Source organism: Molothrus aeneus, chromosome 9, assembly GCF_037042795.1.
Source record: "Molothrus aeneus isolate 106 chromosome 9, BPBGC_Maene_1.0, whole genome shotgun sequence".
NCBI classification, from domain to species: Eukaryota; Metazoa; Chordata; class Aves; order Passeriformes; family Icteridae; genus Molothrus; species Molothrus aeneus.
In genome coordinates, this window is record NC_089654.1 from 3831766 (window position 1) to 3856389 (window position 24624).

Sequence of the window (24624 nt, forward strand, 5' to 3'; positions counted from 1 at the left end):
TGGAGCTGACAGACCAAGTTCTGCACTGACAAAAAGCTGAACAGCAGGCAACAGCTTCGTGTTGGAAGCATAAGGAGCACTTGTTGCACTGCTGGCAATCAAACACACCAGAACAGCCCTGCAGTCCCTGTGCCACCCCGTATTGTCACCGTCTGTCCTCAAATACCTGGTGCACTTTATTGCAGAGGTAGCTGCCTGGCAGCAATCCCAAATCCCCACCAGCCCGAGGGAAGGGTGTGTGCGGGGCAAGGTAAGGAGAGCGGATCCCTGTTATCAGCGCTCTGCCCCGGAACGCCGCTCGCACGGAGCAGCTCCAGCGAAGCAGACAGCTCCCATCTGTTGCTCCGAGGGGAACATGCCAGCAGAGACTTTGCTGCTCCACCGCGATCCTTCGGCTCCAGCCCTTATTTTCCCTCCCGACTAACCTGCAATTCCACAGAAATACTGGGACACTGTCTAAAATTAGGCCGTCGCTGTCCCCTCCCCTTGGAGGACGAGTTCAGAGAAACCCATCCGCAACCCGACTTTTTTCGGTCGGGTTTTATTCCCCTCCGTATTCTCCCGGTTATTCCCGAGGCCGGGAATTGAGGTCCCGACTCTCTGTAGAGGCAGAGCCGTGCCGGGGGGCAGAGGTGCGGGGGCGAACGCGAACACCCGCGGCCCCCGCTGGGCTGGGCGGGCGAGCGGGGACTCCAGCGGCCCCGCGGGGGCTCAGCCCGGGGCGGGGAGCGCGGGGTGCCCCCGGTGCCGCCCCCGGCGCTGCCTGGAAGCGGCGGGGGCGGCGGGACGGGGAAACCACGTGGGGCTCCCCGGGAGCGCCACCTGAAGGGCCGAACCAGCGCCGGGGGAGGGACGAGCGGCGAAGGCGGGGGGGGAAGCACACCACAGCCCGTAACCCGGCGGAGGCAGCGGCCGCCATGCAAACAAACAAACAAACAAACAGACAGACAAGCGCACGAACAGACGGAGGCAGAGGCGCACCGGGAGCGGCGGCGGGCCGGGGCTGAGCGCGGCCCCGGGGTTGGTGCGGTGCCCGCGGAGGAGGCGCCCGGCGGCCCTGGCGGCGCAGCCCGCGCGCGCGGGACGCGGTAACCAGATATTTCAAAAACAAAGACGTCAGCCCACACTGCCCCGCGCGCGCCCCCCCGGCATTACGTCATCCCACAAGGCCCCGCGCGCTCAAGAAGCTTCGGAAGGGGGGGGTGGCCATGGCGACCCGGGCCGGGTCCGCGCGCCGGGCCCTGGCCCCGCCCCCCCCGGGGACGGGGCGGTGGCAGCCAATGGGGAGCGCGCGGGGTGACATCATGCGCTATTTTTAGCGGGCTCGCGGCCGCTGATAAGTGAAGGGCTGCACGGCGGGAGCGGGCGCAGAGCGCGGGGCGGGCGGGAGCGAACGAGCGCGACTGAGTGCGGCCGCCGGGACGGTGGAGCGGGAATAGCGCGGAGCCGGGCAGGGAAAGTACTTGTGGCGGCGGAGCGGCGTCCCGGCACCACCGGCACGCGGAGGAGGAGGGCGGCGAGGCGTCCCGCCAGGCCGGGCGGGCTCTCAGCGCGGCGGCGGCAGCGGCGATCCAGTAAGGCTCCGCGTTTCTCCTTCCTCGGCTCCGCGTTCCCCTTCCCCGGGAGGGTCGGGGTGCCCGCGGGGAGCTGAGCGGCGGCCGGGCAGCTTCCCCTCCCCGGACTGTGTTCTATGAGTGCAAAGATGGAGCCTACTTTCTACGAGGATGCGCTGAGCGCCGGCTTCGCGCCGCCGGAGAGCGGCGGGTACGGATACAATAACGCCAAGGTGCTGAAGCAGAACATGACGCTGAACCTGTCCGACCCCTCCAGCAACCTGAAGCCGCACCTGAGGAACAAGAACGCCGACATCCTCACCTCGCCCGACGTGGGGCTCCTCAAACTGGCCTCGCCCGAGCTGGAGCGGCTCATCATCCAGTCCAGCAACGGGCTGATCACCACCACGCCGACCCCGACGCAGTTCCTGTGCCCCAAGAATGTCACCGACGAGCAGGAGGGGTTCGCCGAGGGCTTCGTGAGAGCTTTGGCGGAGCTGCACAACCAGAACACGCTGCCCAGCGTCACCTCGGCCGCCCAACCTGTCAGCAGCGGGATGGCACCTGTGTCCTCCATGGCCGGCAGCACCAGCTTCAACACCAGTTTGCACAGCGAGCCCCCGGTGTACGCCAACCTCAGCAACTTCAACCCCAACGCGCTCAGCTCCGCGCCCAACTACAACGCCAACAGCATGGGATACGCGCCCCAGCATCACATAAACCCCCAGATGCCCGTGCAGCATCCCCGGCTCCAGGCTCTGAAAGAGGAGCCGCAGACTGTACCTGAAATGCCGGGGGAAACTCCTCCCCTGTCCCCCATTGACATGGAGTCACAGGAGAGAATCAAAGCTGAGAGAAAGCGCATGAGGAACAGAATCGCGGCGTCCAAATGCCGGAAAAGGAAGTTGGAAAGGATTGCCCGATTGGAAGAAAAAGTGAAAACTTTGAAAGCCCAGAACTCAGAGCTGGCATCCACTGCCAACATGCTCAGAGAACAGGTTGCACAGCTTAAGCAGAAGGTCATGAACCACGTCAACAGCGGGTGCCAGCTCATGCTCACACAGCAGTTGCAGACGTTTTGAAGAGACTTCAGCGAGAACTGTGTGTTGTGGTACAAGTAAAAGAGGAAAAATCCAAAGTGGCAGAGGCATAAAGCTAATGGCAAAAGCTGAGAGGCTGAGTCCTGCCTGTGCTCCGCAAAGCGCATGTGTGGAAAGACTGGCAAAGCCTTCAGCTGGAGCCGGGAGTGCAGCGGCCAGCGCTGCTCCGGGAAGTGCTGTTCCTGCTCGGATGAGATGTCAGATCTTCGTTTAACATTGACCAAGACCTGCATGGACCTAACATTCGATGATCATTCAGTATTAAAGGTTAAACTGCAATAGAAACTGTAGATTGCTTTATGTAGTATTCCTTAAGAAAAAAAAAAAAGTGGGAGGGAGGTTTGTGGGAGGCTGATAAACAAAAAAAAAAAGAACTGTTCTGCCTGCCTTCAAGTAAATTGTGTATGTACATATCTTTTTTTATTTTATTTTATGAAAGTTGATTATTGTCAATAAACTACTTCATGACTTTGTAAGTTATTTTTATGTTGTTTATTTGGGCACTGCCCAGTATTGTTTGTAAATAAGAGGCTTTTTTTTAGCACTCTGAGTTTACCATTTGTAATAAAGTATAATTTTTTAATGTTTCTGTTTCTGGAAAAAAATTCTAGAAGGTTCTATTATATTTAAGAAAAAATAAAATAATTAAAATGTATTTTTCCCCTCACACTTTTTTTTTTTTTTTTTGGCTAGTACCTTAGTTGGGAAAATGCCCTTTGGGCTGCGCTCTGAAGGGTAGGGATTATGCTGAACTTACTCTGTAACTCCAGACATGTCCTGGAGAAGGTGTGAGCAGGGGAGGGAGAAGCCAGATCGTCCTCACTGAACTCCTGCAACTTTTGGGGCTCTCCTGAGGTTGGATTCCCCAGCTGCAGCCTGCCTGCCTTGTTCTTGGGGCCCAGTTTAGACATCTGACTTCAGGCAGAGTTGTGGAGGGGTGGAAAGGCAGGGAACGAAATTGTTCCATAACTGGAGCAACTGGCTACTTGATCTGACATGTTTTTTATTAAATTAATGCCCTCAAGAAGATAAGGCAGGTGGTTGTATTAAGAAAATTATGCTGTAGGCTTAAAAAATAAAAATATTCACCTTTATCCCTGTGTTTTCTCAGGGAGGAGGTGATTCTTGTCTGTTAATATTTATGACAATGCTGCTGTCAACAGTAAAATAAGTTTATAACCCTTCCCCTGTCTCTAAATCCTTTCTCTTTTGGATATTACTCTGGGTTCTAACCTTCTTGGCAATAGAAAAGCTGGGAAAACTGAACCTAGTGGGAAATGAAAATAGCAACTTGTTGAAAAACAGCAACTCCTGTTGCTTGTTTCTAGCAATCTGCTGAAAACAGCAACTTCTCAGGCACTTCCCAGGTATTTTTTACAAAACAATCCTGAGTTTTAGTACAATGACAATCTCCAGGTATACCTCAGAAATGTGCTACTTTGCTGGAGGGGGGTGGGAAACAGCTTTATTACCAGGATTTTAAACACTGCACCCAATTAATTTTGTTTAATAAACCTATTTGAAGAAGACCAGATGTTTTCCTGTTTGCTGTTTGGAGCCAAACAGCTAAGAAAAAATAGATGATATCAAAAGACTGCCAGAAAATATTAGAAAATCATTATTCCCAAGCAGGCAGGTTTTTTTAAAAAAGTATTTTTTTTCCTTAAATTGGAATATGCCTAATTTTAATTGAAGTGACCGAGTTGGTTAAAGTCACTTCAGAAAATTACTAGATAGTTATTTATATTTACATATAGACATTTTTACTGTTATCAAAATGATACTCCCAAACTTGCAACTACTGTGGGTCAGCTCCTGACAGGAAGCAGAGAAGTATCTTCCTCTAGCTTTTCCCCCCATCTCTCACACATTTTATCACACAAGGGGTTGTTTTAATGTTTTAAAGATGCTCATTTGGTGGTGTCCTTCCACATCCCGAGCACATGTCAAGGTAGGCATCGTTTGGAGGGTGTTTGCTGCTGTCAGAGGAATACAACTGTAACAACACCAACCAAACAAAGGGTTACTAGGAGGATTCCCAAGTTTGCCAAGAGTACATTTTGCTGATGTCAGCAACCCGGAAGGTAAGTTGATTTTGACCATATGTAGGAATAGACAGCAGAGGGATAATACACAGCACTGCTGGGTGTGGTTTTACAGGGATTTAGCAAGTGCCAACTAGCAAAATAAGCAGGGCAAGGAGATTAATTACCTGCAAAGGTGCATGTTTAACTCTCAGCAGCGCTGCGTTATGGAAGAGACGTTAGTAGCAAGCATTTTGCTTAATCACCTAATTACGTAAAAAATAAATACATTACATAAAATACTATGTTAATTAAAGCCAGCTGAGTGACAGTCTGCTCCACCCTGGCCTCATGTGCACACACAGACATTCAGAAGTGCACTTGTGTGTTCTGGCTCAGGGTGACATTCTGTGGAATGGTGAGAGCTCCTGAGCCATGGCACTGCTGGCTCAGTGGGCACCACGGCCTGGGCTGTTCCTCTCACGCCAGTATTCCAGTGGTGTCCACTCACAGAATCTGCCAGGCAAGGAGGGGGTAGGGCCAGTGAGCTCCACAAGGGGATGAGGAGCACTTCAAGATGAACCTTTTCATTGGTCCCTCATCACATTTGAGGATTAGGCCTAAAAGAGGGCAAAGTAAGTTTATATTCTTTGCTCCTCCATCTGTTTTGTAAACAGTGTGGTGGGCCGGGAGCCTGTTGCTATCTGGTCCACCTCAGCCTAGATTAGAATTCAGCACTCTCAGTTTATTTCTTAGTAGATCACTGCGTGATCAATGCACACAAGGGTAATGAAAGACCTGTGTGCACTTATATGTGGTGAAATGCAAAGTTTTAACACTTACTTAACTGCCAAGACTAAAATTGCCTAATGCACTATGGGCCTTAGTGCTACAAGGAATAGTCAGTCCTCTCTGAGATTCAGAGAGAAACTCTTTTTGTTGCCCCAGCTGTATTCACAAGGGAATATTTTGCAAATAACAGCATTGTGAACATGTATTTTGTTTGGCTGTGAGTGTTGTCAACGGATTCAGGAAGTGAAGTCAGAAAAAGGCAGGGTTTCAAACAGGGCAGGCTACACAGAAATGCCTGGGCAAAAAGCCTCTAATCAGAACAACATGTTTGGGACACAGGAATATTAATTAGAATTTGGGTCTCTATTGAAACCAATAGAAGCCTCACACTTCTATTCCATCAACAGAAGTGAGCTACAAAGAGGGGTTTGACCGTCATTATTCACTGAACAATTTTAAATCCAAAGTACTTTTCATGATAGGAAGATTGGTAACAATTTAACCTATTCTCCAGTGGGACAGAGTTAGAGTTACCAGCCGCTTTCAACTTCAGAACACAGGGGAAGTTTCTACAGACCCCTGTGTATCTGTAGGTCTAAAAAATACCAACCTCAAAACAGAGGACTTTAAATACCAGCCTAAGGCAGCACACACCCATTTAACAATGGAGTCTGAGGACCAGAGATTCCTCAGCTATCTCTATTTTATAGGCAGCTATCTGGAAATCCAGACAATATCCCTCCAATCTATGTGGGAAATGGCTGACAGTTCTGTCCCATGCAGAAGTCTAAGAAATCCATTACAATAATTACTTTCTGAAAAGCAGCTCAGGCTGGAACAAGCTCAGGCACTGCTGGAGAGCACCATGGCGTGGGCTGTGCCATGTCCAGGAGAAGCACAAAGCAGAACTGAAAAAAAATCCACTTATCTTTAAAATCATGCCTAGCACTTTCTCTGTTCTCCACCTCTTCTTCCCTCCCCTTATTCCCAAGACTCCTGTGTAACAACATGGAGTTACCCACATCAAGAACTAAAACCAGTTCAGGCAAAGTTGGCTGTGTAGAAAATAAAAGTTGCAAACACCATGAGTGAACACAAAATATTGCTAACAGGCAGATGGACAGCAAGGAAATATTTGAAATTACCATATACACAAACCCATTATGAAACAAAAGATACCTTAGGAACATCTGGCACCAGCTGAGGACAGGGGAAGGAAGGTGGTATCAGCCTTACAAGTAAAGAAAAGGAAACTTCAAACTGCAGATGGTTTGCTTTTTGGGAAGTAATTCTTCCAGAGAAATGCTTGTTCCTTGGAATTACATGCACTGCCAACACCAGAGCATGCACCCAAGGGCTGGTGGCCACCCTAATTCTCCACAGATCCATTATTGTTGACATGAACAGGGTAATGTATCCTCTGAACAGAGAATGTGCTCCTTACAAAGGAAACTTGTAAAAAGTCATCATATAATGCACCGTGAAAGCCTCTGACTACTGAAATACTTTAAGAGAGGTTTTGCACAGCAGGACCCTCTTTTCCAATTCTGCACATCATTCTTTGCAGTACTTTTTTGTTAAGGAACAATGCAACTACAAAAACCAAATTAGATTTTCATCATGGTCCCTTCTGTCCTTAAATATCCGAAACACGAGAAGCACAGTTACAATGGGGAAGAATGGCTTGTTAAAAAGTTAATTAAATATTGAAAACACTGCTAATTTTCTTAGTTATAGAGTAAAAACAGACATCAGGGGGAACCAAACAAAAACCCTAATTCAGAAAAATGAACAAGTAATCTGTTTTTGAAATCTCATACGGAACTTGATAGGTCATGACTGACTTGATTAATCCAAATTTCTATAAAATACCTAGAAACTGTGAAAAAAGCAGAAGAAAAACTTAGCATTTGTTTTCCTCTGTCTCACAATTATTTTCTGGTTTTGAGTCTTATACTGTCCAAGCAGTCTCTAAGTTGAACCCTTAAACAAAAGGACGAGCAACTTGCTGAAAATTCCTCTGAACTGGGAATTTCATTCCTTATTCTCTTTTTAATTAAAACCAATTCCTGTAAGAACTGGCAGCATAATAACACCAAAGATGTGGGAAACAGGATAGAATTCCAGCAGATGGAGCTCAAAAGCAAATAGTCCTGGAACCAGCTGCACAGCTGCCTGGAATAGGAGCCTCTGCTTAGATGGTGTAGTAGCCAAAAAAGATTTCAGATGAAACCTATTATCATACAAGTGTCCTAAAAACAGAATAATTTCAACAGCTTTCCTGAATTCTTAAAATAATTGCTGCAATGAGGAGGGAGATCCTGCATGATTTTAGTCACAGAATAACCACAGTTACATCAGAGGACAGTAAGAGTTCAAAATGAGTGTCCATGGCTGTTTTTGTGAATTCTCCTCCCCAGTGATGGCTTAGCTGCATGGCTTTTACACGGCTGCTGCTGCTGCTAGCACACCCTTCTGCCTCAGATAACACGTCATGAAAACACACACGACACAGGGACCATCCAATACCCTTGTATCCAAACTCACAAAGCCTCTCTCTCACACAGCACTGTACTGAAAAGAGAAAACTGAACAAGTTTTGAATCTCCACTGAATGGATCATTGCTAAATTTAGAAGCATGGCCAAGCACTACCAAAATTGGGGCCTCCCTATTTCAAGAGGTGTGATTCTCAAAGTTGATGGCTTTCTGTGATGGCAAATCAAACCACCTTGGCAACTATGAAAACTTCATTTGTGTCCAAAAGCAGTTTTAGAACTCTCAACAGCAGCAAAAATTGTGAGCTGCTGCACACATCTTGCAAGCTCTGGAGGTTGTTTTATATTCACCTTGAGAAATCAGACCCCAAAACCCCCAAACCCCATAACACTTTGGAGATACAGCTCAGGATTTCTTCAGTTTAACTTCTGACATCTAACAAAGCTGGGGTAGGAGGCACCACAGGCTCTCCTTATAGCTGACAGAAAAGCACCAGCCCCTTCAGAGAGTGATCTGGATAAATAAATTGCTGCTTGAAGTGCCTGTGCCTCAGCAACGAGGTTTTTTTAACTTAGGAGCCTCCAGTCAGATAGGATGAAACCAGGGAGCAACAATTACCTGATTAGAATCAGGAGACATTCACTACACAGAACATTTTGCAAACATCCACCACGTGTTAGCAATGAACAAATTTCCATATGCAAAGCTTTACTCTGCTGCAGCCCATACATAATGTACACCTTTTTTTTCCCTATCCAAATATTATCCCCAAATATTAACTGTGCAAAACTCCTTGCAAGAAGTAATTAAAAAGAAGACTTACAATGAACCCTCTAGTGGTGTCTCAGGGCCTCAGTCAAGATATGATCTTTATCTTGTTAATAATCACCAAGTGTCTGACCCAAATACCTGAAGGGGAAAAAAAGAACCTGAATTCTTCAGGCAAAATCCATCCCCAATTTTCTTGTTTGGCTCTGCTCTCAATCATACAGATTGTCTGTTCTCCCTGCTTCCTGACTGAACAAGATAAAGTATTTATAAGTATGTATATTTTAATTAGTTATGCAAGTGCTTTAATATGCAGAATTACATAAAAACTATGTAAAAATATACAGTAAGTGCAGCTGACTCCAAAACAGGAGTTTGCAGTTAGTCTCCAAAAACCTTACTGACCAAAACAACCCCTGGAAAGTTAACATCAAATTTCCTTCTTTAAATGATGAATTGTAAGCAGAATTTAATGTTCTTTGCCCAGGTTGCTCCTCTTTGAAGCAGAGATTTCTAACCAGTACCTTTCTGGTACAGCACAATTTCCAGTTTTCAGGAGTGTGACCTATGGAAAAGCAGGCAGCTTTTCTCTAGGCAGTTGTATCTGTGCTTTTAATACATCACCATGGTTAAAGACTTCTGGATTTTATTTCCCACTTTTGCACTCCAAAAACCACCACAGCTCAGTATATTTAGGGAAGTGCCCCTCACTACACTTCAAACAGTTTAGGCTCTGTGTAATTTTGGAGAAGTAACAACAAAGTTGACCAATATGACTATTTCTCAAAATACTGACAGTTGCCAACAAAGTAACACAAGTCCTGAAGATGCTGAATATCCCTGTTTTGGAAATCAGGACAGTGACAAATACTGGAAGGAAAGGAAGGAAGGGCAAAACCCTTTGTACCAGGAGCTAGGTTTTTTCTTAGACTAAATTTTTATTTTGTAAGAAAGTTACACAGCTCCATCTCTTTCAAATGGATGGTTTCAAACTGGTCCAAGTGAGCACATCTGTCTTTTTGTGCAACCCAGGGCCTCACTGAACCACCTCAGGTAGCTTTAGCTGGTGTTTGATGAAGGTACCAAGGAAGCAGTTCAGGTTTCTGTGCCAGTTTGTGACTGCAGGAGCCACAAGTGCTGCAGGGGCTGCTGCTGCCAGGCAAACCCGGACAGAGGCACCTCCTGCACTTAGGGAGCTCAGCTTTGATGTGTTTAAGCATTTTCTCTGCCTCTGTGTCAGCCTAAGCAACCACCTTTTCCCTTCTCCTTTTCTTTTCCACTCCCTCTTTTGTGCTGGTAGTGCTTTTGGGAATATTTTACCCTGCATTGCTCCCTTTTATTCTGTTACCCACAGAGCTCTACAAACACCTGAAACGACAGGGAGCGACTAGGGGGGTGGAACACAAATGCAGGTACGGGCAGTGAGGATGTGGCATCTCCTGAAAGAAATGCTCACAGCCATATCCAGATTGCCACAGATCGAGCCAGAACTCCTGAATTCATTCTTCTCAATGGAACTTACAGTACAAAAATGCCCAGACAGATTTTGCACCAGTTTTGCTAACTTAATTTAAGTTCACACTTTTGGTTAAACAAGCTCAGCTCCCCATATGGACAAACCTATAAAACATGGTTTGACTTTCCCAGGGAACATTTTTCATGCAGCCATTAACTTGAACGAGAACTGTGAGACATTACTGTACCTGCTTATGAAACTGTTTTTGTTAGATGACTAACTTTATGCATATATGTTTAAAATTATTTAAGAGGGCAGTGAGGTTATTATTCCAAGTCTTATAAATGGAATTTCTTGCACATGTTCCTGATATTGGCTTCCATGCCTGTTTTGAATTTACTTACAAAGTACACTGCCACACCCACAATTAATTTCAAGCTATTTCCTTGGCCCCCTCTGTTTGCTGCATTATCATCCTCACGTGGAGAAACTGCTCCTGTGTTTTTCACTGCACAGGAAATGCCAGGCTGGCAGCGTGAGAAAGGCTTGGATTTTAACTAAATGTTAATGGTTGTTGCTGCGGCTTCAATGTGGCAACAATGAAAAGCTCTCACATTTAGGATCTACAACTCCTATTTGCTACTGGCAATGCCAGTTACAGTTCAATCAAGCTCTAAAGGTAACAATGACAACGGAGGGACAAAAGCAACAAAGTAATGAGCTCGACGAAGGAAAGATCTTATGAAGTTACTATTTTTTTCTGTTACAAAAAGCCCAATTCTCAAACCTGTTGCAAATGAGGAACACCAGCAGCTCAGTGCCGCCTTATTTTCTGTAGCCTATCTAATAGTGCTTCCTCCTGGAATTTAGTTCTATGTGTTTTGACACTTGAACAGCCCAATGTAAGAAAGAACATTATCCCCTTAAACACACTGCCCATCATTCCAGGAAAGCACTGCTGCCCATCTCACCCCTTCCTGCCTCTCTGTCCAGGAGAGTCTCACTCCTCTGCTGGCAGCCCTACAGCAATTCAGAAGAAATAAAACTCCTTGTCTTTACAACTCTACAGAAACAAGCAAGACCTCACCATAACACACAATAATGAACCCAGATTCCTCCGTGTTTCTGGGGTTCAGCTGGTGCCACACCAGCCAAGAGCACAATCAGTAATGATTTTGAGTTCTAATTCCAGCTACAGCTGTACATGAGAAGCTCCTTTAGAGTTGCACACACAGTTCTCCATAGCTGCTGACTGAGATCTGCAGTGTAGAAACACTGAGCTTAATTCTCCTTTTCCCAGGCAGGCCAGATCTTGGCTTAAAAAACAAAGCTGAAAAGCCCCAAACCAAACAACTTGGTCTTGGGCTAAATCCTCCTTCTGCTTGGATCTTCAAAATGATACTGACTTCACAGAGATCTACTCTCTGATTTAAATGACTGCATGAGTCTGTGAGTTCAAAAAGAAAAGTTTTATAAGTACAGGTTCAAAACAAACAGACTCTCCATGTAGTAAAAATTACCACTTTTGCCTTACGACTAAAAATGATCATTAAATGATGATGCTCCAAAAATCTATGAAAGGCTCTTCAAATTCATGAGAAGAGTCAGGATAAAAGCAGAGCTCTCAATTACTGAGAACTTTTAATGGCTTGCTATTTCCTTTATGCACATCCATCAGTATTTCATAGTCCAAAGCCTGTCCCATATGAACAACGATATATTAAGATGTATTTTGATTTATTTATCAGATTAGATTAAACTATGTTTAAACATTGCTGGTTCTAGTTCTAAAACTGGAGTATTAAGATTCACCACATCACAAAAAACCTAAGATTCTTCAAGTCCATTTGCCTAATAAATGCTTGCCATGCCTGGCATGACAAACCTCGTCCTAATCTGGAATTTAGCTATTATTTGATACTTTATGTTCTAAGATTCTTTCCTTAAGTCCAAAGCTTTAATTTAAGCCAGCTGTTCCACAATAACTCAGCATGTGGGGGATTTTCCCACTAGATGAAAATGATAAGCAGGATTTTTTTTTTATTTTTAAAGATATATTATGAGCCCATTGAGAGATGGCTCCTTTTAAATAAAGGCAAAGAAATGGTCACAGTTGGTTCAGCCATGTAATGTAAAAGTGATTCTGTGCAACACAGCTGGGTTTGTTGCTGGTATTGCATTGGTCATGTCATGGGTTAATGTAAAAAGTTATGTTGGCTTTTTTAGCTTTCCATTTTTACTGACCTGTGCACTTTGTTTCATGTTGATAATTAATACATGAATATTAACATAATAATATAATATTCTAAATAGGCATTTTTATTCCAATTACACCATTCACTTAAGGTTATTTGTGCTCATAAGGGAGAGTGTCGAAGTGCACACCTGTACTACAGAATGCTACTGGTGTATTATTAAAATACAGGCAGTTTTAGCATTGAAATATATTGGTTTTTTCAATACCATTTTGATCACAAGAAAATGGCAAATGGCCTTTAGAAGAAAAAAAAAGCACTGTCATCCCAGAGTCAATGGCAGGTAAAGGGTTAAAATCAACACAGGATTTGAGAGCAACAGAACATTTTCCTGCAAACTCCTTCTATGGTGTGATCCAGGGGAAGGTCCAACTCAAGTGCTGGATGTTCATACAGGATTTCCTATGACTAATGCTGTCAGCATTCAAGATTTTGATTTAAAATGTGGGTGTTCTACACAGATAGGAAATTTACCATTTACAATTTCATATTCAAAAATGAATGGAAATTACTGTGATTTTCAGATTCATTTTCTGTATGTGGAATGATAGCATAAAATAAGGAAGTCACTGAGTGGCGTGTGCTGGGAGTGCCTGCCAAGCTTTTACACAAGTCTTTTCTATTGGGATGGGATTCACAGGTAGCTTGTACAGGAAGGCCTTTTCCTTCCTTATTTTTCAAAAGCTTTGCTGGATGGAAATTATTCCAGTGAGTAAAAGAGGGGAAGGGGGAACAAAGCACCATCCCAGTGGTTTTGCTGTCAATTCAAGCAAAACTGAAAGTCACATCTTGATGACATTGATGCATCCTGTTGTAAAATAAACTAACAAAACCAAGCCTAGGGAGCACAAAAGATGTTTTTGATTTGAAAGATTCAGAAGCAAAGTAATACAGCAACAAAAGCAAACTGGAAAATGCAAACTTGAGATGTAATCTGTTACAATTAAATTCAATTTGCCAATATTTCTAGCAAATCTGCCATGGCTGTGTACACTCTCCAGCAGGTTTGTTCTGAATTCTGTTGCAAGCTCTGGCTGCTTCAGATAATGTTTAAATAGAGGTATTTTATTGAATTGAACATGAAGTCACTAAATGCACTTGAGCTGTCATTACAATATCCCTTCTATGCACTTCTTAATGTCACATTTATCCCATTTTCATGATGCAATATTAACTTTTAATTGAAACTGAGATTTCCCTGTGTCTTGTGACACAAGGGAAAAAGAAGGTTGATTCCAGCTATTAAAAATCATTATTCTTTCCTTAATCTGGGTCTTCTAAAATCCCTAGTGGCCATATTACTGTTCTATTATGGAGCAAGGATTTTGCCTCACTGGGAACCATATGATATATAAATACATTTACAGGTAAATTACAATGGGTCTAAATGCCTGTTCAGCATCTACCACATCACCTGACAGGAGTCCCACAAGTCTCAGAGACCTCAATTAAACCCAGACCTGCTATTTAGGCAAGGAGAGGGATTTTTTTTTTTTTTTAAAGCACAAACCAAAAAAACTTTTAAAACTTTTTCAAACAGGGAATGCTTCAACTGCTCAGCAAAGGAAACTGAATTTACAAATGAGTGTGGTGAGGTTAGAGGGACAGTGTGGAAGAGAGTCAAAAAGGCATAAGGTAGCAATATTCAAGGGATGAAAAGGAAAGTAGTGCAGGGAGTATGGAAGACATCAAAAGCTTTAGGAAGGATGTCTGAAGAGATGCAGCTCTTGTAAAGGCTGCTGGTGGAGGTGTGCAGTTCTCTCCAGCTGGACATCAGAACCAAACGTTCGAGTTATGGAAGCTATTATTTATTAAATAAAAAGGATGCTGACATAATGAGTCAAACTTGTGCTTTGTCCACAGAGCAGCTGTGGCACAGGTACCAACCCTGTGTGCTGGGAGAAGAGGCTTTCCTAGGGAGAAGAAAATCCATGCTCTGTGTTTGCATTACTCTTGTGACCAAATCTAGGGTTTTTTTTTTTTCCAAAAGCCTCTTTATGCAGCAAATAATTCTCTGCTCCCAGTGCAGACTAGAGGAGTAAGGAATAAAGACTTAGTTCCAGGCATGGGAATAGAGAAGTCTGAAATGAAAGCTCCAGTTCAGATGGGACTGCACATGATCTGCACAGCCATGGAAACTGAGGGGGCAGCCAGGTCATGGCTTTCCCCTGCTGCATGAATCACTCTTTGAATGGAAATTTGAGTAGGAAGACATCATGGCTTGGGAACAAAGGGAGCTGCTGGAATAGCACAGGTGCAGCCCAGCACAGAAGGGTGTTTTGGGGCATGCCAAGGAAAGCAAACACCATGAATCTGGAGGAGTTGTCAGGACTTTGTGATTTAGGGAGCTCTCCAAATCAACGAGGGTGTTTCTCACAGAGTCAGACAGACCAGAGGACAGCTGAGGTCCTGAGCCAGTGCTCCAGTGAATCAGGTCCTCAGTGCTGGAGCTTTATTCAAAACTCAGAAAAAGACAGGAGCTGCTGATGTCCTACTGCTGTTCCTGGCAGTCACACTGGCACTCCTCTGAGGCACCCCTGTGGAGCTGGGTGTGTAACCATATCCTCTGCTGAGCTGGGGCTGAGGTGAGGTGCAGGAACCCAGAGCCTGACACACAAGAAGACATTTTCTGGGAGAACCAAAATAGTCAGTGAAAGGCAGAGGATTCAAACAGAGGGCAGGGGAAGCTGCCATGAAAGAATCAACTCTATATCCTCTGAATGAGAAATACTGTGGGCAAAAGATACCAAATTATAGAGAACAGACTAAAACACCAATAAGAAAGAAACAATTACATGCCTGTGATTTTCTGCTACAGCAGGAAAATTAAACTTCATTTTGATGTATAACAAACATAAACCAAATGCAACTAAAAATCCAAGATGATTTTAACCAGTTGATCAGGTTGGAGTACAACTAAATAATAATAAAGGCAAATGGAATAAATAAAAGCAACTGCCTCCACATATTTTTTTCCAGAAGAAGGAAGGAAAATAATACCAGTTTTAAAAAAATGTGGTTACAAGCTAGTCCCTTGAGTAACTTCAATTGTCTAAAGATTAGGAAAGTGCTAGAGATAGACAGATTTAACTAGAACTGGTGATGTACTGGTGATAGATTTTTATGGTCACTAAGAACAAAATGCTGCTTGGTACTGGTGTAATTCCAGAACAGTTTTCATTAAGTACTCTACCTCTACAAAGCAAATTTGGCCAAAAGGCTTTTCTGGGAGATGCAGTGACAGCACCAAACCCTGCTGGGGGCAATGCTGGGGCTGTGAGGAAGATCCTTACTGCCTTCACCAGTTACAAAACTTCTATAAAGTATTTTCTTCTGTAAGTTTTCACTGACAAAGTGCATGCTACTGACACAAAATCACAAGGGATTGTTTGGTTTACAATGCAAAAAAATCTGCCCATTTTGGAGAAAAACCCTATCCCTCTCTCCTTTTGGTTTTGCTGATCCTAAAGCTGCCTCAGCATTTAGTAACTCAATACTTTTACATCACTTACATTTTATCCTAATGATAGGATAATCATCAGTTAGACAGAAAAATTTTAATTTTTTTTAACTTTGCATTATGAAATTTGCAGTAGCTAAATATATCATTCATCAAATCAGAACAAAGTTTCTTTCAAACCAACTTTTGTTTTATTTATTATGTTCTGAAACAAGAATGTTTCTTTTCTTTACCTTTGTGAAGCTAAACTAGCAACTTTTTTTTCCTTCAACCTCCACTATGTAGCTTTTTAGAAAACAACCTGGAAAGTAACGCCATAAAGAACTTTGGAAAAATACTTTCATTATTCAAAACCTGAATGGCACAAAAAAATGGTTCCTAAGTAGTTTGGTCACTCTTCTTAAATTCACTTCTAAATGCATGATAAACTGGAAAACATTCCTGATCCTCACTTAGGCTGAGTTATGTATTTGTTAAGCCTCATTCCTGGAGCTGGATGCAGCCAGCCTGCTCTGCTGGCATTTACAGCCATCAGTGGCACTTTACACATGTGCACTGTCCACTCACAGCTACCCTGGCTCAGGAACTACATGGAAGTGCTCATTAATCTTTGGGAAAAAGAACAGTTTGCATTGCATGGGTGCAGTGCTTAATGTGACCTTCATTTGTTTATGCCTGAGGAAACAGCCCTACAGTGCTGAGATAAGACTGTGGCTTGTTTTGGAAATAGAATAAAATACCTGGGACATTATACCAGCTGCTGCATGATTGGTATTAGGAAAGCATCCAGGAGCAGTGGACAAATGTGGGAAGCTGTGGATTCTGCAGGTCTCTCTTTCAAGCAAGGGTGGCTCTGTGCTAGCAAGAGGTGTGTGGGATGGGATGGGATGGGATGGGATGGGATGGGATGGGATGGGATGGGATGGGATGGGATGGGATGGCATGGGACGGGACGGGACAGGACGGGACGGGACGGGACGGGACGGGACGGCATGGGATGGGATGGGATGGGATGGGATGGGATGGGATGGGATGGGATGGGATGGGATGGGATGGGATGGCATGGGATGGGACGGGACGGGACAGGACGGGACGGGACGGCATGGGATGGGATGGGATGGGATGGGATGGGATGGGACGGGATGGGACGGAACGGGATGGGATGGCATGGCATGGGACGGGATGGGATGGGATGGGATGGGATGGCATGGCATGGGACAGCATGGCATGGGACGGGATGGGATGGGATGGGATGGGATGGGACAGGACGGGATGGGATGGGATGGCATGGGATGGGACGGGACGGGACGGGATGGCATGGCATGGCATGGCATGGCATGGCATGGCATGGGATGCTGAGTCAGGCACAGAACACTGTCACACTGCCCAAATCAGCTTTCCTCACCCTCAGTGGGCCCTGCTCAGGCCCCTGCTCTCTGTTCTGTGTGTGCCACTGGGGATGGCCCTTCCCTAGGGAACAGCTCCCATCTCAACACCAGCCAGGAAGGCCCCGAGCCTGCTCCACAGAAATATGACTGACACAAACTCATCACTCAGCACCAAAGCTCCCCTTTGGATTCCCCTCATTTACTGCAGTTCTTCTTTAGGCAAAACCAAGCTCTGCACCTTGCCTCCTGCAGACATCCTGTCTGCTCAGCTATCCCAATGTTCTAACAAGTGAAGCTCACTGTAATCATCACCATGAACTCTTCCAGCTCTGCTGTTTCTCAATCCAGCTCTGCCTAAATATAGTTCCACCTCAACCAGCTCGGCCACTCTCAGATTGCTGGTTATCCAAAGCAGGGCTCTCTTCATGAGCCCTGTTTATTAAGGAAAATGTCTTGATTACCCAGAGACATTTCTGCACCCCTCACGATGTTTAGATAATGATGCTGGCTGTATTATCTCTTACAGGCTGGTTATTCCACAGCGAGATGCGATCCCAACAGCTCGGCAAGAGCCTCGGTGGAGGAATGGTGACCTCTGCAGGTGCCTCAGTCCCGCAGCCACATCCCCTCACGGGCTCCTTCCACCACGCTCAAGGTGTACTTTGGGTCGCTTTCATCTTTGAGAAATTAAAGTCGAGAAAATTAAATGTATATTTGATGATGACATGGCAACATCAAATCGGCTCGAGAACACGGGCATGCGTTAATTTAAGAAATAAATGTTCATCGCTGAGAAGCCAGAAAACAATACTTCAAAGGACAAAAACTTCAAAGCACTCTATAACTTCAAAGCACTGCACCAACAGTCATAAACACTTAGGACGTGTCTGTGAGGTAGAAAAAAAAAATTTCCTTTTTTAATGCTTGTGTAAACAGGGAACAGGGATTAAGGGATTTGCCCAAGGACATAAGTTAGGAGCAAAACTGAGATTTTAGCATGTCAGAAATAACTGACTCAAGGGTCCCAGCTACAGCCAGATTGAAACAGTTCCCTGCACAGACACCTATTCATCAGAGGCCAAATTTGATATCTTTCCTATCAAGGGCATCACCTGCCTTTCAAACATACAAATTTAGTAAAGCTCACAATTTTCTTTTTAAAATAACTTAATAAATAGCCTTTTAAAATAACCTAATAATCCAGTCCTTGGATACAGGGAGCTAAAGAAGCCAGCAGAAATAAAGGCAGTCTGTGAAGTTCCTTATGCCCCTCTGACAACAAATAAATATAAAAGATAACAAAGCAGCCCACAGATTTGCCTCTTCCTTCTCTCCAACTTGTTTTCTTAGATCTTCAGTAATATTAAGTAGTGCCAATTTTATTTTTAATGTGGAGTTTACTGTTGATCTGACATATTTGTTGTCTCATGCACTTAATTAAATGAGAAGAGGTGTTGAGCCTTAATATTTTTCCCTTCTCTAAAACATTTACATGTCAAATAAAGTTAGTAAGTGAAAAAGATATAAACAAAAAAAGCACGCTTCAAATAGCCAATTTTGAATCTCTTTGTGAAGTCATTGTTGGAACAAAGGCTTAATTCTAAAAGTGGCTAAAATAATAATTAAAAAATAAGGGCTTTTAAAGCATAATTTCTTAAATCTATACAACAAGCTTCCAAAATTTTCATGCCAAATATGATTCTTGTTTTAAGACAGAATTTCTTCATAAAAGTCACATATTTATAATGAGAAACTTTTTTTAAAAAATTCCTAATTATATTTTGAGGGCTGTGATTTGCATCTCATAACACATCAATTGCTGCTTGTTACTTTCCAAAATAAAGTGAAGTGGCTCTGAAAGAGGTGCTGCCTGCAAATAGTGTTCAAATGTTCCTCCTCAAGGCCAGGGAGGAGAACTGCACCCTTCCATCTTTACTAGGACCTGCTTACCAAGGAAATTCCTGTATTCACAACACCGGGAAATTACTGCCATGCTAATGGAATCTTAAAGAATATCACCATTTCTTTTTTATTTTCTTCAGGAGTTCCAAAAATGCCATCTAGAATTACTCTGCTCAGCACCCACATAACATCTCCCACTGCCAGAGCTCAACTTTCCTGCGAAGGTGATAAGGATTGTTATCTCTGTTTAGCACAGGAAGAATAAAAATGACAACATGAAGATCCCATTTCCCCAAACTCAGTAAGGACTGATTTACTCAGAGACATCTTCAGGACTTGGTTCAGTCAAATTTGAAGACTGAATAATTTGCAGCTTACAGACTGAGTCAGTGGCAGACTTGGGAACACCATTCAGTCCACATTAAAACATGCTATGAGTTAACAATCATTAACTAAATGACAAAAGTTTTGCTGTTCTTGGTGTAGTGCCCTTCTCTGCATTTCAGAGGAATTACTGGGCTCTTAAATTGGCTGTCAAATTTGCTGACTTGGTAACTGGCTGGTTTTCAAAATATATATTAAAAGTCTTGCCTTTTCCAGCTATTTCTTCAATAAAACTTTTTTTTTCATAGAATAAATTTTGCGATCTTACTTATAAAGTTAAAGTCAACAGCAAAAAATTAAAAATCTTATCAGTCACCTTGTAGATGCTATTAAAGAAAATACATGCAAAGGGAGCAGGACCCAGCAGAAGGGGCACTGAACTAAGAAACTGATTGCAGAATTTCCCATTTGCTTAAATAAGGTCAAGCTTTCGCCTTTTCAGCTCATTTTACCTCCAGCTTTCCCCAAACTTTGTAATCTCAATTTCTCTCTCAATTGGTTTCAAAATGCGTGGATAATTACTATTTTATTTCCTTCTCTTCCACAGGAATTTAAACACCAATAAGTGAAATTAATTACAGCTAGATCCCAAGGTCCTACATCCATATGGAAGACTGCACAGATTTGAAGCTCTAATTATAGTTTAAATATTGCACACTGAATCACACACCTTGATCCACCTCATGGAAAAGAGTTAACTTCCAGACAGACTCTGGGTTAGAGCAGGAATGACAAGCTAAATGGCCTTAAATATACCCCTGACTGGAGTTGTAGCTCATATTAGAAAGGCTGGATCACTTTTTATAACCAGCTGCTTATACAGTTTATTTTTATCTAGGTCTTTATGCTTTTATTTCATTACATTATAGGGTTTTCACCTGCATAGCTGGCAGTGTGCACTCTTTCATTTCAGATCACACAAGTGTGTGATCATGGCAACAGTAACTATGCTGTGAATTTTCTTTTGTCATGTTTAATTGACTGGTCATTTAGGAACCAGCTTGGCCAGAGGAACAGAGAAACTCAACTAACAGCTATCTTCTATTCAAACACCAGATTCACAAAAGCATTTTTTTAATCCCTAATTATGAATTAAAAATCTGGAAGAAGCTTTCCAAGTGAACTATCTTTACATATCACAGACTTTTGTTTTGTTATTAAGCTGCACTCATTGCTAAGGAAGAACAGAGAAGATCAAAGGACTTCTAACAACCAGAAACTCAAAGGTGAGGGAGTTTTGATTTCTTTAAAGATTTAGCACTGATCTACAATGGTTGTTAGTTCATGGTTCTATGAAAAGACTGAAATTGTGTGAGCCTGCTTTGCTATTTCCTATTTAATTCTATCAAACAATACCTCAATTCACTTTTTGATTAGCAACATGATCCGGCATTCAAGCAGCCTGTTTACAAACCCATATGCAATTGAAGTTCTAAGGACTAAAAAAGAGGAACTTGTACATGGCATAAATGACCCAGACCAGCTCCTTCACTGGCTGATAGAAAATGGTATTTTTACCCCAGAAAAAAAACTGGTCCTGAGTTTCTATAGGACACGAACAGCAAAGAACTCTCGGGTGTTAGACATACTCATTTCTCAAGGTGAACGAGCCTGCAGGCTCTTTTTTTATCCATGTTTAAAGCAAGTGGAACCAAAACTTTACAGCAAGATAAGAAAATACGTCAGTGAAGTAAATGAAAGCATTGGAGATGCCAGAAGACAGTTGGTTGGGTATTTACTTGAAAAAGATAAAGTGTGGTTTGAAATCAGCAGCGAACAGCACCAGGGGAATAAAGACAGACCTGGGGGAAAAAAGCACAAAGGGGCTATTAAGAAGAAAGGAAAAGTAACTCCACTTTCAAGGGCAACAAAGCTTAGAAAAGATCCTGCTGCTGTTGACATCTTTGCTGCAGTAGCTAAAGGCTCCCTTCCTGAGTTAGAGAAAACACTGAAGGGCAATGATCTCAATATGCTGAATCCCTCCAGTGAAACACTTCTGCACGTTGCAGCTGCTCATGGCCATCTCCCCGTCATGGCATATTTGCTCAGCAAAGGTGCAAGGACAGGTGTGCAGGACAGGAAAGGGAGAACAGCCCTGCACAGGGCTGCTGAGAAAGGCCATGGAGGGGCAGTCAAGCTGCTTCTCCGAGGCGGTGCTCCCACACACACTCTGGACATGGAAGGCAAGACACCGCTTCACTGGGCTGCAGAGAATCACCACAGCCACATAGTGAAGATGCTCCTGAAAGAAGAGGCAAGGAGCTGCAGGAATCAGCACAGCTTTTTACACATGGCAGCTCTTAGAGATGAGAGCAGCCTGGCCAAAAAGCTTTTAGAGGCTGGTGCCTCCACTGAAGGAAAGGATGAGAGAGGACAGACTGCTCTCAGTTATGCTGTTTCTCAGGGATCTGAAAACACTGCAAAAGTACTTCTAGAAGCTGGAGCCACTGTTGATTCCAACACGGTTGAAAGAGCCTTCAACAGCAACCACCCATCCATCTTCAAAATACTCTTGGAATATTCTAAAGATTTGTCTGCTGACATAATGGAGTCAGCTCTTTTTAGAGCTGTACAGAAGAATCTGCACAGTGTTGTAGCAGCTTTAATTGACAGAGGCACAGATATCAATGCCCACAACAAAAAGCATTACACTCCTTTGCTGGTGGCCTGTGAAATGGGCAAAGCGGAGTCAGCAGAAGTTCTAATGGAAAAAGGAGCAAACCTAGGAATAAGGACTCCTGCTGCAGACACAGCTCTGCACCTGGCAGTGCAGGCTGGGGCTGCTTCCATCGCAGCTCTGCTCCTGAGCAAGGGCATGGACACAAACCTCAGGAACCAGGCTGAGGAAACCCCGCTCCACGTTGCTGCCCTCTGGAATCACGGAGCACTCGTTGGCCTCTTAGTCAGTGCTGGGGCCAGAATTAACGCTGTCACCAAGGACTTTGCCACTCCCCTGCACGTCGCCAGTCAGAGAGGTCACGCTGATGTTGCCCGACAACTGCTGCACCACAAAGCTCCTGTCAATGCTCAGGACAAGCAGGCAAAGTCCCCTTTACATCTGGCTGCTGAGCAGGGACACAAAACACTGGCAGAGATGCTCCTGAAGGCCAGAGCTGACCCCAACGCACAGGACAAGGAGAAGAAAACTCCCCTGCACGCTGCAGCTCTGAGAGGACACCTCAGCATCGTGGAATTGCTGTTGGCTAAGAAAGGGAGAGCTGGAGCTAAGGACATGGATGGATGCACCCCGCTGCACTATGCCACCATGAAAGGGAACACAGACATCCTAAAACTTCTCCTGGCCTCGGGGAAAAATAAAAATATCAACGACAGAAACGTCTGGAGGAAGACAGCCCTGCACATTGCAGCAGAGTACGGACATGGAGAGCTGATAAATCTCCTCCTGAGGCACGGGGCTGCCATCAACGCCTGGGACAGCAGCAGGGACACTGCCCTGCACTGCGCCTGCAGGGCCGGGCACCTCAGCGCTGTCAGAGCCCTCCTCAGCGGGGCACGGCGGGAAAAGGCAAATTTACTCGCTGTCAACAGCCTCAGAAAAACCCCACTGCAAGTAGCGGAGTTGAACAAAACAGAAAACCAGGCTCAAATTTTAACACTGTTGAGAAAGAAAATGTTAATAACAAAATGAAGATGTAAAGGAAAAAAACTTTACATTTAAGTGCAGAATTCTCTTTAATGTAATTTGGATAGTCCTAATGTGGAATATGATTGAGAATTATGCTTGAGCTGGCAGAATTAAATTAGCAGAGGTGATCTTGGGAAAAAAGGATCTTAAAGACACTGTTAAACTTTAAAGTACTGATTAGTCTTCTGCTTCTCTCATGAATCACATATTTGGGACCTATATAAAATGTTCTTGCCTTATAAACATTGTGTTTGAACTCTTCTGGTATAAATCAAGACAAAGACAGAAAATATCTTTTCATATATCTGTGAATATCAGCCTGTATGGATAGCTTAGTTAGGCATTGTTTGGCAAAATTCACAAGTTAAAAAAATCTATTATGAATAGGAAGATGTCTGTATTTCCTCAAGGTATTCCCAAGACTACAACAATTATTAACAATTATTTTTCTTTCTATCTTTTGTCATACCATTGTCTGGATTTTGCATTTTTAGATAGGGAGAACAAAAACCAACATTTGCCATTTATTAAATTCACTTTCATTCCAGCACAAAGATAAAATATGTAGAATAAAAAGGTTGCAACAGAGTTTCTTGGTTCAAAATATTTGTATTGATATGACAACACAAATATAAACAGAAACACTTTCTGAATCAACAGAAAGTTCTCTGGGGTTATTTCCCTAATAATGATAATCAACCCTTACACTTCCCTTCAGATTACAAACCATGTTACCACAAACACCCAAACACCTTTTGAGAAATGAAACACGGATTTAAGAATGCATGAGACTAAAGCTGATTTTTGTTATCGATAAAACAACACTTTAAGCTGACCCTTGCAATGCCTGGTGAAGGAACAGACATCACCACAAACTTGAAGGACCTAGGGGCACAGAGCCCATGTAGGCTCAGAGGACCACAGACCATTTGGGATGGAAAAGACCTCCAACATCACCCAGTCCAACCTGTGAGCAATCATCACCTTGTCAACCAGAACACTGAGTACCACGTCCAGCCTTCTCTTAAACACCTCCAGGGATGGAGACCCCATCACCAACCTAGGCAGGGTGTTCTAATGTTTAATCATTTCTTCTGTGAAGAATTTTTTCCTTAAATCCAATCTAAACCTCCCCTGGTGCAACTGGAGGCCGTTTCGTCTTGTTCTGTCCCTTGCTCCCTGGGAGCTGAGCCTGATCCCCAACGCGGCTCACCCTCCTGACAGGGAGCTGTGGAGAGAGAAAAGGAACCCCTGAGTCTCCTTTTCTCCAGGCTGAACCACCTGAGCCACTCCTCACACTTGTACTGAGGCCCTTCCCCAGCTCTGGACACCCCCAGCCCCTACATGTCCTTCTCGCAGTGAGGGGCCCAGACCCGCACACATCTCTGAGGGTGCCCC

At 43.9% G+C, this 24624-nt stretch overlaps 2 protein-coding genes across 2 annotated transcripts; both read left to right on the plus strand.

The window, feature by feature from the left end:
• The first annotated feature begins 1379 nt into the window (after nt 1-1379).
• JUN (Jun proto-oncogene, AP-1 transcription factor subunit) lies at nt 1380-3320 on the plus strand. The gene has a single exon (XM_066555444.1). The coding sequence runs from the start codon at nt 1691-1693 to the stop codon at nt 2633-2635; it is 945 nt and encodes a 314-aa protein (XP_066411541.1). The 5' UTR covers nt 1380-1690; the 3' UTR covers nt 2636-3320.
• Nucleotides 3321-20961: 17641 nt separating this feature from the next.
• Nucleotides 20962-23229, plus strand: LOC136560378 (CARD- and ANK-domain containing inflammasome adapter protein-like). Its single transcript, XM_066556162.1, has one exon. It carries the CDS (start codon nt 20962-20964, stop codon nt 23227-23229), a length of 2268 nt encoding a protein of 755 aa, XP_066412259.1.
• Nucleotides 23230-24624: the final 1395 nt, after the last annotated feature.